The 13190-nt window shown below is 40.6% G+C and overlaps 1 protein-coding gene across 2 annotated transcripts in view; it reads right to left on the reverse strand.

Moving 5' to 3' along the window:
* CSMD1 (CUB and Sushi multiple domains 1) overlaps positions 1-13190 on the reverse strand; it is a 2003711-nt gene that overhangs the window by 687797 nt on the left and 1302724 nt on the right. For both annotated transcript variants that reach the window (XM_073336216.2, XM_073336215.2), the window contains exon 8: positions 1229-1316. In XM_073336216.2, the coding sequence (XP_073192317.1) occupies positions 1229-1316 (88 nt within the window). The remainder of the gene's footprint in view (positions 1-1228; positions 1317-13190) is intronic.

Genomic DNA, 13190 nt, shown 5'->3' on the forward strand with positions numbered 1-13190 from the left:
TGAGCAGGGAGTTGGACTAGATGACCTCCTAAGGTCCCTTCCAACCCTGATATTCTATGATTCTATGGTGTCGCTGAGGCAGAGACATATGTTGAGGTCCCAAGGCAAGACTGGGGTACCACCGGAGCCAGTGTGGGTGACACCAGAAGAATCAGGATCTCCTCAGCTGCCTGTAGGGCTTCAGACTTCAACGGCACCTGAAGCTGATGGAAGCCTGTACCGCTATCTGGAGTCGCAGGCAATCTATGGGATGGACTGCACTGCTCAACTTGAGCTGGGACCCGACTTCCTGAAGAGGGCATTGAGCTGCCCACCATGGGTCTTGGCTCACCCTCAGCCTTCTCCTTTCCCTTAAAGGCAGTAGGAGATCTCCCATCCCTGTCTTCTTAGGCTTCTTGACTGGAGCCGCAGAGCGGGATTGGTGCTGGCTTGTGGACAGCACCAACTGAGCACTGTGCACTGACACTGCGGGGCTCAGTGCCAAGTCGGACTGTTGCTCCAATGCTGGGGTGAGTGCTGACTCTATCAGGAGTGCTTTAAGGCGATTGTCCCGCTCCTTTTTCATCCTGGGTTTGAAGGACGTACAAAGACGACATTTGTTGCTTATGTTCCCTTCGCCCAAGCACCTTAGGCAGCTACTATGTGGATCACTGATGGTCTTCAGCTGTTTGCAATGATCAAAGGCTTAAAGCCTGGGAGCGAGGACATGCCCCATCCCCAGACTAAGTTCCGTTTAGGACTAATGAAGACTTTAGGAACTACTACTAAGGAAAACTAATTCAACTTCTAACTACATTCAACTATATTACAGAATTTACAAAGTTCGCAAGAACAGAGAATAAAACAATGCTAGCCGAAGCAGAAGATGTTCCAGCACCATCACTGGCAGCAAGAAGGAACTGAGGGTTCCATGTGGCCCCCACTCCAGAAGGTGCCAGAGCTGGTCCCCTACAGATATTGCTGAGGGAAAATTTTCCGGTACCGGTGCATGTGGCGAGCACACACACCTAACATGGAATGGACATGAGCAAGCACTCGAAGAACATTAAAATCTAATTACTGAAAGCACAGTGAGCCACAATATATAAAATAAGATAGCCAACATGTTTGTTTCCACCATATCAGAATTTTTCAATCTATAGTATTCCACAAAATGGTAACAATGAGTAACACAACTATAACTGGCACCTAAAAGCCCCTTAGACTTCAACACACATGCAGTTCCTACCTGAAGTCAGAGCCTGCCCTCTTCCCATTCTCAGGAATTCCAGGATCAGGACACATGTCAGATGTGACTGCATCCCCACCTTGACTCACTGCAGTTAGAATTAAAAAAGAAGAAGGAGAAACAAAAAGAACAGTTAGTCTTAAAACTAAGTAAATGATTCTTCAGCCATCCACACTTCAAGTTCTACAAGAGGAACATTATCTATATGCTCAATATATTTTCAGGACGATAATACAAATAAAGACAACAAACTGCATCTTAATATACATTTGTTTCATAGATTCCCAGGCCAGAAGGGCCCATTGTGATAATCTAGCCTGCCTTCCGTATAACATAGGCCAAAGAACCTCCCCAAAATAATTCCTAAAGCTTGTATTTTAGAAAACATCCAATCTTGATTTATAAATTGTCTGTGACCGATAATCCACCACAACCCATGATAAATTGTTCCAATGATTAATTACTCTCACCATTAAAAATATACACAGTATTCCTGGTCTGAATTTGGATGGCGTCAATGTCCAGCCATTGGATTGTGTTATACCTTTCTCTGCTAGACTGAGGAGCCCATATTTTTCCTCATGTAGGTACTTATAGACCAGGGGTACCCAGACTTGGTTCACGGCTTGTTCAGGGTAAGCCCCTGGTGGGCCGCAAGACGGTTTACCTGGACGTCCACAGGTACAGCTGCTTGCAGCTCCCAATGGCCACGGTTCACTGTTCCCAGCCAATGGGAGCTGCAGGAAGCGGCGCAGGCTGGGCCACCACTTCCAGGATCGGCAAACCGTGGCCACTGGGAGCTACAAGAGGTCATACCTGTGGACGCTCAGGTAAGCAAAGTATCTCACGGCCAGCCAGGGTCTTACCCTGAACAAGCCATGAACCAAGTTTGGGAACCCCTGTTATAGACCAATCAAGTTGCTCCTTAAGCTTTTTTGTTAGGTAAATAGATTTTGCTTCTTGAGTCTAGGCATGTTTTCTAATCTTTTAATCATTCTTGTGGCTTTTCTCTGAACCCTCTCTAATTTATCAATATCCTTCTTCAATTGCAGAAACCAGAAATGGACACAGTATTCCATCAATAGTTGCCCCAAATCTAAATACAGAAATAAAATAACCTCTTGACTCGTACTAGAAATTCCCTGTTCATGCATCCAAGGATAATGCCAGAGTGTTGCATTATCCATCATGAGCCCCAAATCTTTTTCAGGGTACTTCTTCCAGGCTAGAGTCACCCATCTTTTAAGTAGGGCTTACAGTCTTTGTTCTAGATGTATACATTTAGCCATATTAAAATGCATATTATTTGCATGAGGCCAGCATACCAAGAAATCCAGATCACTCTGAATCAGTGACATATCCTCATTATTTACTGCTCCCCCGATTTGTGTGTCATCTGCAAACTTATCAGTGTTTTTAAGTTTTCCATCCAGTTAATTAATAAAAAAGTTAAAGGACCAAGAACCAACCCCAGTAGGACCCCACTAGAAACACATGTGTTCAGTGGAATAGTATATTGATTTACTCCTGGCCAACTCAGGAATATGTGAAAGCGCTAAGGCAGCTTGAAGTCTCCATTGTGCCCTTTCCCCCACATCAGGTAGAGTAGAGTCTGTATTCTCCCCTCACACACACCCACACAGCTGTTACAGACAAATTTGTATAAAGTTATGGTCCTCACAGAACTAAGACTCTGATTTTACTTGTAAAGTGTGTGATTATGTTTTTATCTTCTATCTAGAAAGTGGTAACTCTTAGTTATTTATGTAATATGCTTAAATACTATATTGATTACAAATATACAGATAATGGCATACAAAATACCTTTACAGTTTATGGCCCTCACAAAAATGAATATAAATACATTCAGTCTCTCTCTCTCTCTCTCTGTCTGTCACATACACACACCTTCCGTTTCTTCTTTGCTTCCCTCCATGAAGGATAGAGGAAGAAAAAAAACATGTCATCTTCAGAATCTCTGAAAACCCTTTAAGGATAAGGTAGTACTCTCTTCCTGAATATAGAAAGTGTAGTTAGTTGGAATGTTTTAGCAGCACAGACTGAATTAGACAGGCCTGAGTAGATTACAGATGACAGAAGACAGCATTGCGATTGAGAGGTGATGGGAGATTAGATGTAAATTTCTCAAGCAGTGATAGGCTTTTGAATGGAATAAGGTGACATAGAGGAAGCATGGTGACAAACAGGTTATGTACAATCAGAAGATAAGAGCTATAAATCCTGACTGACTGTTCCAGCAGAATCATGGGCAATTAATTTATGTGAAAGCTAAAGCTTTATACAAGATGAGAAATACTCATGGAAATCAATTCATATAAAAAAGGCATTGCAGTGCTACAAAAATACAGCTAAGTAAAAAGCTCTTGTAAGTGCAGAATTGCTTGCCTCAAGTATAGCTGCCTCCTGAAACTGATAAAATTGCAATAATTATGGCACATTTAAACGTCTGAATCACCTCCATTCTTGTCTCAGAGATGCAATGATTTTAAAGATATAGAAAATAGCAACACCCACCAGCCTATCAGAGTTAAAAACTGTATTTATCTCCTTTCTCTGTCTCTGATACAGTATATTGTCTGTTCCAAAAATGTTCAAAATCAGCTGATGAAAGATTATCATAATGTGAGAGATGTATTTCCGGATACAGCTAAAAAAAATGAACATTCTAGCTATGAAACATAACAGTAACTTAAAGGAAGTTCCTTCCTGGTATATTGTGACATAAATCAAATTGTTATGAGTAAAAATCCAATTCTGGAGCTTCTGACTCACAGTATTTCCATATTAGTGTATGCAACGTGAACATTTTCTCTATCCAAGGTGATGATCAAGGAAACATTTCCAGGCTAAGGGCCTGATCCTCCAGTAGTTAATGTATACAAATAAGTCTTATTAAATAGTACTACTTACGTGAATATGAATTATTTCATTTCTGCACTGTGATTAAGAATGAGACAAACTAGTGTATAAACAAAAATATTTATTCTTAGAGTTCAATTTTGCTAGCTACATTTATTCTTCCAGAAGAGTTCATCTCTAAATATATACAAAAAGTTTGTTACAAGAGTCAATTTTAAAGCATGATTATAGTCAGAAAACTACCCTTGCTAAACTAACCACTTCCTGTTGCATATATGCTTCTAACAATATCTAATCTTCTTATATTTCCTCAGGTTTCTGACAAAGTCAAGTATTTACTACTGTCATAAGAACAGCCCTACTGGGTCAAACCAAAGGTCCATCTAGCCCAGGATTCTGTCTTCTGACAGTGGCCAATGCCAGGTGCCCCAGAGCGAATGAACAGAACAGGGAATCACCAAGTGATCCATTCCCAATTGCCCATTCCCAGCTTCTGGCAAGCACAAACGTGTCATTATAGCTATGTTAGAGTAAGCTGGATTCTATTCTGTGCCACACATCCTCAACACAACAGGCAAACAAATTCTGATTCCACAGTGTTAATGCTGAGAGCAAAGCAGAAATCTTTATTTTCAGATATAAGGTTTAGCAACCAGGAAAAAAAAACACAAAAACAAAAAAAAACCCTGACCAAAAATGTTTTCATTTGTCAAGGCTGCAAATTTGACAGAGCTATTTTTCAAGAGTAAGAACTAGGAAACCTCAAGATAGTATTTTCAGTCACTTTAAACCTTTATCATAAGCACCCTTACAACAACAGGAGCAACTCTGCCTGTGGCATGGTGGTTTAAGTTTGAGTTCAGAGGTCCGTAATTATGGAGAATCTTTTGTACTTTCCACTGAGGACTAATTTGGAGCAGTGTGTTGAAATAAGCAAGTTAAACATAATTTTTAAAAAAGCTGGAAATTTTACTCCAAGTAATTTCATTGTTCAAAATGGTTTTACTGTATATCATCTCCACAAAGTGGCTTGATTTTCCTCATAAAAACGGCTGTACTGGGTCAGACCAATGGTCCATCTAGCCCAATATTCTGTCTTCCAACAGTGGCCAATGCCAGATGCTTCAAAGGGAATGAACAGAACAGGGAAATCCCCCATCCTCCAGTGATCCACTCCCCCCTTCTCCAGTCCCAGCATTTGGTAGTCAGAGGCATAGAACACCCAGAACATTGGGTTGCATTCCTGATCATCTTGGCTAATATCCACCAATGGACTTATTCTCCATGAACTTATCTAATTCTTTTTGAACCCAGTTATTCTTTTGACCTTCACAACATCCCCTGGCAATGAGTTCCGCAGGTTGACTGTGCGTCATGTGAAGAAGTACTTCCTTTTGTTAGTTTTAAATCTGCTGCCTATTAATTTCATTGGGTGACCCCACTTCTTGTGCTATGTGAAAGGGTAAATAGTACTTCCTTGTTCATTTTCTCACACCATTCATGATTCATATCCCACACCCCTCAGCTGTCTCTCTTCCCAGCTGAACAGTCCCAGTCTTTTTAATCTCTCCTCGTGTGGATACTGTTCCATACTCTTACTCATTTTCGTTGCTCCTCTCTGTACCTTTTCCATTTCTTTTATATATATATATAGATGGGGGTGACCAGAACTTCACACAGTATTCAAGGTGTGGATGTATCATTGATTTATACAGTGGCCAAGCATGTTTCAATGCAAAACCTGATGTTCCTGCACAAGAAATTTATAACTTTTTAAATATCTGATTTTTCTCTGGAAAATACTATCACATTTTTAGTGAAAATTTGCCTGTTTTCACTTTCAAATGAGCCTGGTTCAAAGATGAATACCACAAGTCAACAGGTTCACAGTGTCTCCATACAGATGGCTTTTGACTTATTCAGGTACTATGGGATTTGGATGTTCTAGTGAAAGAACCGCTGCTTAATCAATTAAAATGGAACTTTCCCTAACCCCCAAATGAATGTTCTTCACAAGAGAAGTATTTCAGAATTTTCCTCTTCACCACAGCCCTTTCTCCTCACATTTACAGGTACTTTTATGAGAGGGGGGATCCAGGCCAGTGTTCATCCAGAAGTGTACTGCTCCTTTAAATATGGCAAGGATCATACCTCTAGGATCTACCACATCTTGCAGTACAGGATTTGTTAAACATGGTCCAAGCTCTTACTTTGTGTTTTCCACTAGGGAAGATCAAACATCTTGATCTTGTTACAGTCTATAGAGGCATGATATGTTGTCATAACAAAATAACTCCTGTTCCTTGCACAAGACAAGCTTGTCTGATCTTACCTTTTCAGGTTGTTGGTGGGGGGGAGGGGAGAACAAATTGCTCAACTTAAATCAAGCCATTGATTACCTTCAGTAGTTTAGATGTCTTGAAGGTTCTCTATAAATGTTTAATATTCAGATGTACTACAAGTCTTTTGCTTGTTAACATTGTGGTATTTACCCAGAATTTGCCCTTTATCAACACTTCTCTCCATTTTCCAATAATTATTTCTTTGGCATCAAGATTTTTGACCTCACTTGTACTGAAAACTTTTGAAAGACATACAAGTGGACCCAACTAAGAGTTTCTTATCTCCCCCCACAATCATTGGGGACACCACCACTATCCTCCCTGAAACAGAAATCTAACATGGTCATCATCTTCATCTATGACATCTCTCTAGAACCTCACATCCAGGCTATGTCTAAATCTTGCTTATTGTTTTTTGCATCAGAAGATATGGCCTTTTCTATTCAGCCACATGGCTAAAACTGTTATCATCTCACATCTTGATTACCACAATATGTTTTTATTTGGCCTTGATAAATGAGTCTTGTCTCACTTACATCCATTCAGAATATTGCTGCAAAGATCATTCTCTTAACCTGTTTATGTCACCTGTCTCTTAACATTCCTCCACCAGTTTCCCCTTCTCTATTACATCAAACATCAGATGCTAGTTTTCACTTTCAAAGCCTTTCAGGGCCTAATCCCATTCTAGCTAGCATCTCTCAATCAGTATCAAAATGTTGACCCCCCAACCTCCCATTGATCCATGATGCCAGTCTCCATCACCTCTTGTTAAATGTTTCAAACAGACACCTTTGTCCTTTTTCCCATGATGCCCCTCACAGTTAGACTCATAGACTCATAGATATTAAGGTCAGAAGGGACCATTATGATCATCTAGTCTGAGCTCCTGCACAATGCAGGCCACAGAATCTCACCCACCCACTCCTGCAATAAACCTCTCACCTATGTCTGAGCTATTGAAGTCCTCAAATCATGGTTTAAAGACTTCAAGGTGCAAATAATCCTCCAGCAAGTGATCCATTCCCCATGCTACAGAGGAAGGCGAAAAACCTCCAGGGCGTCTTCCAATCTGCCCTGGACGAAAATTCCTTCCCAACCCCAAATATGGGGATGAGCTGAACCCTGAGCATGTGCACAAGATTCACCAGCCAAATACCCAGGAAAGAATTCTCTGTAGTAACTCAGATCCCACCCCATCTAACATCCCATCACAGGCCATTGGGCCTATTTACCATGAAAAGTTAAAGATCAATTAATTGCCAAAATCATGTTATCCCATCATACCATCTCCTCCATAAACTTGTCGAGTTTAATCTTGAAGCTAGATAGGTCTTTTGCCCCCACTGCTTCCCTTGGAAGGCTATTCCAGAACTTCACTCCTCTGATGGTTAGAAACCTTCATCTAATTTCAAGTCTAAACTTCCCGATGGCCAATTTATATCCATTTGTTCTTGTGTCCACATTGGTACTGAGCTTAAATAATTCCTTTCCCTCTCTGGTATTTATCCCTCTGATATATTTATAGAGAGCAATCATTCTCCCCTCAACCTTCTTTTGGTTAAGCTAAACAAGCCAAGCTCCTTGAGTCTCCTTTCATAAGACAGGTTTTCCATTCCTCGGATCATCCTAGTAGCCCCTCTCTGTACCTGTTCAAGTTAGAATTCATCCTTCTTAAACATGGGAGACAAGAACTGCATGCAGTATTCCAGATGAGGTCTCACCAGTGACTTGTATAATAGTACTAACACCTCCTTATCTCTACTGGAAATACCTCGCCTGCATTAGTTGCATTAGTTTTTTTTTCACGGCCATATCACATTGGCAGCTCATAGTCATCCTGTGGTCAACCAATATTCCAAGGTCCCTCTCCTCCTCTGTTACTTCTAATTGATGTGTCCCTTTAGTTATAAATTAGCTTATAACTAAAATTCTTCTTATTAATCCCTAAATGCATGACCCTGCATTCTCACTATTACATTTCATCCTATTATTATTACTCCAGTTTACAAGATCATCCAGATCCTCCTGTATGATATCCCGGTCCTTCTCTAGATTGGCAATACCTCCCAGCTTTGTATCATCTGCAAACTTTATTAGCACACTCCCACTTTTTGTGCCGAGGTCAGTAATAAAAAGATTAAATAAGATTGGTCCCCAAACCAATCCCCGAGGAACTCCACTGGTAACCTCCCTCCAGTCTGACAGTTGATCTTTCAGTATGACCCACTGTAGTCTCCCTTTTACCCAATTCCTTATCCACCTTTCAATTTTCATATTGATCCTCATCTTTTCCAATTTAACTAATAATTCCCCCTGTGGCACCATATCAAACGCCTTACTGAAATCTAGGTAAATTAGATCCACTGTGTTTCCTTTGTCTAAAAAATCTGTTACTTTCTCAAAGAAGGAGATCAGGTTGGTTTGGCACAATCTACCTTTTGTAAAACCATGTTGTATTTTGTCCCATTTACCATTGACCTCAATGTCTTTAACTACTTTCTCATTCAATTTTTTTTCCAAGACCTTGCATACTAAAGGTGTCAAAATAACAGGCCTATAGTTACCTGGATCACTTTTTCCCCCTTTCTTAAAAATAGGAACTATGTAAGCAATTCTCTAGTCATACGGTACAACCCCTGAGTTTACAGATTCATTAAAAATTCTTGCTAATGGGCTTGCAATTTCATGTGCCAATTCCTTTAATAACCTCGGATGAAGATTATCTGGGCTGCCCGATTTAGTCCCATTAAACTGTTCAAGTTTCGCTTCTACCTCAGATATGGTAATATCTACCTCCATATCCTCATTCCCATTTGTCATGCTACCATTATCCCTAGATGCTCATTAGCCTTATTAAAGGCTGAGGCAAAGTATTTGTTTAGATATTGGGCCATGCCTAGATTATCCTTAACCTCCATTCCATCCTCAGTGTTTAACAGTCTCACTTCTTCTTTCTTTGTTTTCTTCTTATTTATATGGCTATAGAACCTTTTACTATTGGTTTTAATTCCCTTTGCAAGGTCCAACTCTACCTGACTTTTAGCCTGTCTCACTTTATCCCTCCATGTTCTGGCCTCAATAAGTTAGCTTTCCTTGCTGATCCCTGCCATCTTCCACTCCCTGTACACTTTCTGCTTTTTCTTAATCACCTCTCTGAGATGCTTGCTCATCCAGCTTGGTCTACAACTCCTTCCTATGAATTTTTTCCCCTTTCTTGGGATGCAGGCTTCTGATAGCTTCTGCAGCTTTGACTTGAAGTAATCCCAGGCCTCTTCTGCCTTTAGATCCATAAATTCTTCAGTCCAATCCACTTCCCTATTAGACTGGTATCCACACTGCCCTTCCTCCTTATGTCCATTCTCCTACCCATGGCTGTATCCTTTCTTACTTTGTTTTCTGCCTTCTCAATGCTAAAATCCAGCATGGAGATTACCTGGACATCTCCCAACCATCTCCCCCAAATTCCAAGTTTAAAGCTCTCTTAATCAGTTGTGCCAGCCTCCATCCTAGAAGTCTATTTCCTTCCCGACTCAGATGAAGTCCATGCCGAGAGAACTGTCCTCTGTCCATGAATGCCTCCCAGTGGCCACACATCCCAAAGCCCTCCTCATAGCACCACTGCCTGAGCCATCTGTTGATAGTCATAATCTTGTCACACCTTTGTTGCCCTTCTCTAGGAACAGGCAGAATCCCACTGAAGATCACCTGAGCCTCGATTTCCTTAAGAGTCTTCCCCAGTCTGGCATAGTCTCCCTTGATACGTTCCAGTGAGAATCTACCGATATCATTTGTTCCCACATGAAGGACAATCAGTGAATTCTTTCCCGCTGCCTTCAGCATCCTTTTCAACCTCAGGTCCACATCCCATATCTTAGCACCTGGAAGACAGCATACCTTTCTATTCTCTAAATCAGCTCTGGTTACAGGCCTGTCTATTCTTCTCAGTAAGGAGTCCCCGATCACGTAGACCTGCCTTTTCCTGGTGACAGTGCGATTCTCCGGTCTATTCCCTGTTCCCTCTGGCTGCAAGTTCTTTCCATTCCTATTCTCCCTTTTAATCCTCTTCAACCCATCCTGTATCCTCCTGGGGCTCATATTTGGTGTAGTCTCCATTGACTCTTCCCCTTTTCCTAAAGGACTAGCTGCTCTTCTCTTCTTCTTTGCCCTTCCACCTTCAGTGACCACCTGCTGAGCCCCTTCTTCATTTTCCAACTCTGCAAACCAGTTCTTGAGCTCTATTTCTCCTTCACTAGCCAGTCTTTTCCTCTACCTGGTTCTCTTAGTCACATGCTTCCACTGTCCAATTTCTTCACCCAGCAGTCTCCCCTCAGAATTCTTCAGTCCTCCTTCCATCTGCAAGTCGGAGCTTTTCCCTTCAGCTCCCTCATGTCTTTGCTCCATAATCTGCTCAAACCCCCTTCTAAACTCAACCAGACTTTCCACCTGCATCTCCAGTCCTAGGATCTTCTCTTCCATCAGCTCTATCAGAGGCACTTCATGCAGACAAAACTCTTTCCAGGTACCCCCTCCAGGATCATGTGCATACCGCAGCTTCCACATCCAGTCATCTTTGTTGTGTCTTCCACTACATGGATCACTCCCACTGCTTCCTCTGTATCTGTCATAGCCTCCCCACCTAAATCCTGTTAATCTGGGAAACACAAACCACACCAAAACACCACCACTCACAGCAAAAACCAAGCCCAAACAAGCACCACAATACAAACTCCCACTGAAACTCCCCTGTTTACAGCTGAGTTTGCTGTCTCCTGTGCCGCTGCAGCTGTCTGTTGGGAACAGCTCCCTACTAACATTTGCAAAGCTACCTCATCATTCTTCAAAACCCTCTTTTCAACTCTCCTGTGATGTCTACAAAAATATCTGACAACAATAGGCCATTGGTGTGCTGAGACTACCACTTATTGTGTTGACCAATATTGTCTCACTGTTTTGTTGTACTCCGCACTGCAACCATCTCATCTCATGTTTTATTTATATTGGAAACTATTTGAAGCAGGAGCCACCTTTTTTGTTCTGAGTTTGTACAGTGCCTGGTCCATGACTATGGCTCCTAGGCACTATAAAAAAAAATAAAAGTTATTTGTAATGCTGGAACATGTTTAACTTTTTCTAATCTGATCATCTCACTTCAATAATCTCACTAGAAAGTTTCCATTGCTAGAGGCTACTGGAACAGTTTTGTGTCTTAGAAAGTTTGGTAAGCATGCACATGTTTTCAAATAGTCTGAAAAGAGCTCAATTTATTTCTTTTTTAAAGTTCTTTTTTCTCCCTGATCATTTGCAGTTCTCATGGCTTTCCCCCGTAAATTTAATGCTCATGATGTTCTAGATTACAGTACTGCAAAGTGGGATTTTTCTGTTTATTCACAGAACGTTGAAGAGCACTTCTCAAACTGTCAAAAGGATTGATAACTGATAGTAATATGTGTGATGTTGACATCTATGTTCTAGGACCTGTGTGGAGACCATCAACACATTTCACATAGAATAAAGTCATCAAATGGCACAAAATTTTGATTCTCCAGGACATATTCACTCTAGTGCTAACAACGTACAACACAGAAAAGAATGGGCTCTCCTGCAAGGGTTTATATTTTTGCCTATTCAGATATTGAAAAAATGCATATACTGTTTATTAGTACATATCTTGCTCCCAGTTCAATATACCAAAAATATTTAGACGATGTAACTGACTGCTAGAGTCAATTAATGAATTCAATTTTAATGAACGAATGTAACTTTTTGAATGCAAAAGTACACTGCATCTTGTACAGTGTCCTGTTTCAGACACTGTGTCATGTTTTTCAAATTGTGATGAAATTTCCAAATTCAGAAAAGAAATAAGTTGAATAGTTATTTAAAACACATCTGTAGATCATTCTTCACTAATGTTTCTCACATGCATATAGATCTGCAATGAACCATCACTCAGAAAAGGCATATATGCTTTTGTTTTCCAGTTAGACTGCAGCAACAGAACATGGATGCAGTCATGTTTTTTAAAAATATTCCTTATTTTAAAAATAGCAGGACTTCTCTGTTACATTCTGAGGTACAATCCAGACCAGTGAAGAATTGTATGACCAATTACCCTGAGTGCCTCAAAATGCCTTCCTACTATAGCTCTCTGTGTGGGATGCCCATATCCACAACAAGCATGCACTCTATAGCTGTGTATTAGGTAGCCCATGTCCAATGCTACCACAGATTTCCACTGATCTTCATTAGCCTTGGTTAACAACTGGTCAGGTGACTCCTCACTCTTCACAACCCTGTTTTCCCAAAATGTGCAGCCCTCGCCTGGGACAATCAGAGGAATTTTAAGGTTTGTTGATCCTTTAAAAAGAATCAATACCCAATAACTTGCTATTTTAACAGGATTTACCAAATAGTTCAGTTCAAACACAGCACTCAGTTGGTTTAGATTAAAAATAAAGCTACTTTATTTCATTCCAAAGAAATAAATTTTGAGTACAAGTATTAAAGTCAGAAATGGTTACAAGATAGAATGCTTTCTAGTAACTAACTTAACAAGCTAGACTTGGTTCAAGATAAAATCCTCACCACATTTCCATCAAGATGGCTGACTGAACCCCTGTGTCAATATCTATCCCCTCGAAATCAAAGAGCTGGTACCTTTGTCGTCTTAGGTGAAAGATGTTTTTCCTGGAGGTATCCTTCAGAAGAATACATTTAAAAGGTAACTTGGGGGTTTT

The sequence above is a fragment of the Lepidochelys kempii genome, chromosome 3 (genome assembly GCF_965140285.1).
Source record: "Lepidochelys kempii isolate rLepKem1 chromosome 3, rLepKem1.hap1, whole genome shotgun sequence".
Taxonomy (NCBI): Eukaryota; Metazoa; Chordata; order Testudines; family Cheloniidae; genus Lepidochelys; species Lepidochelys kempii.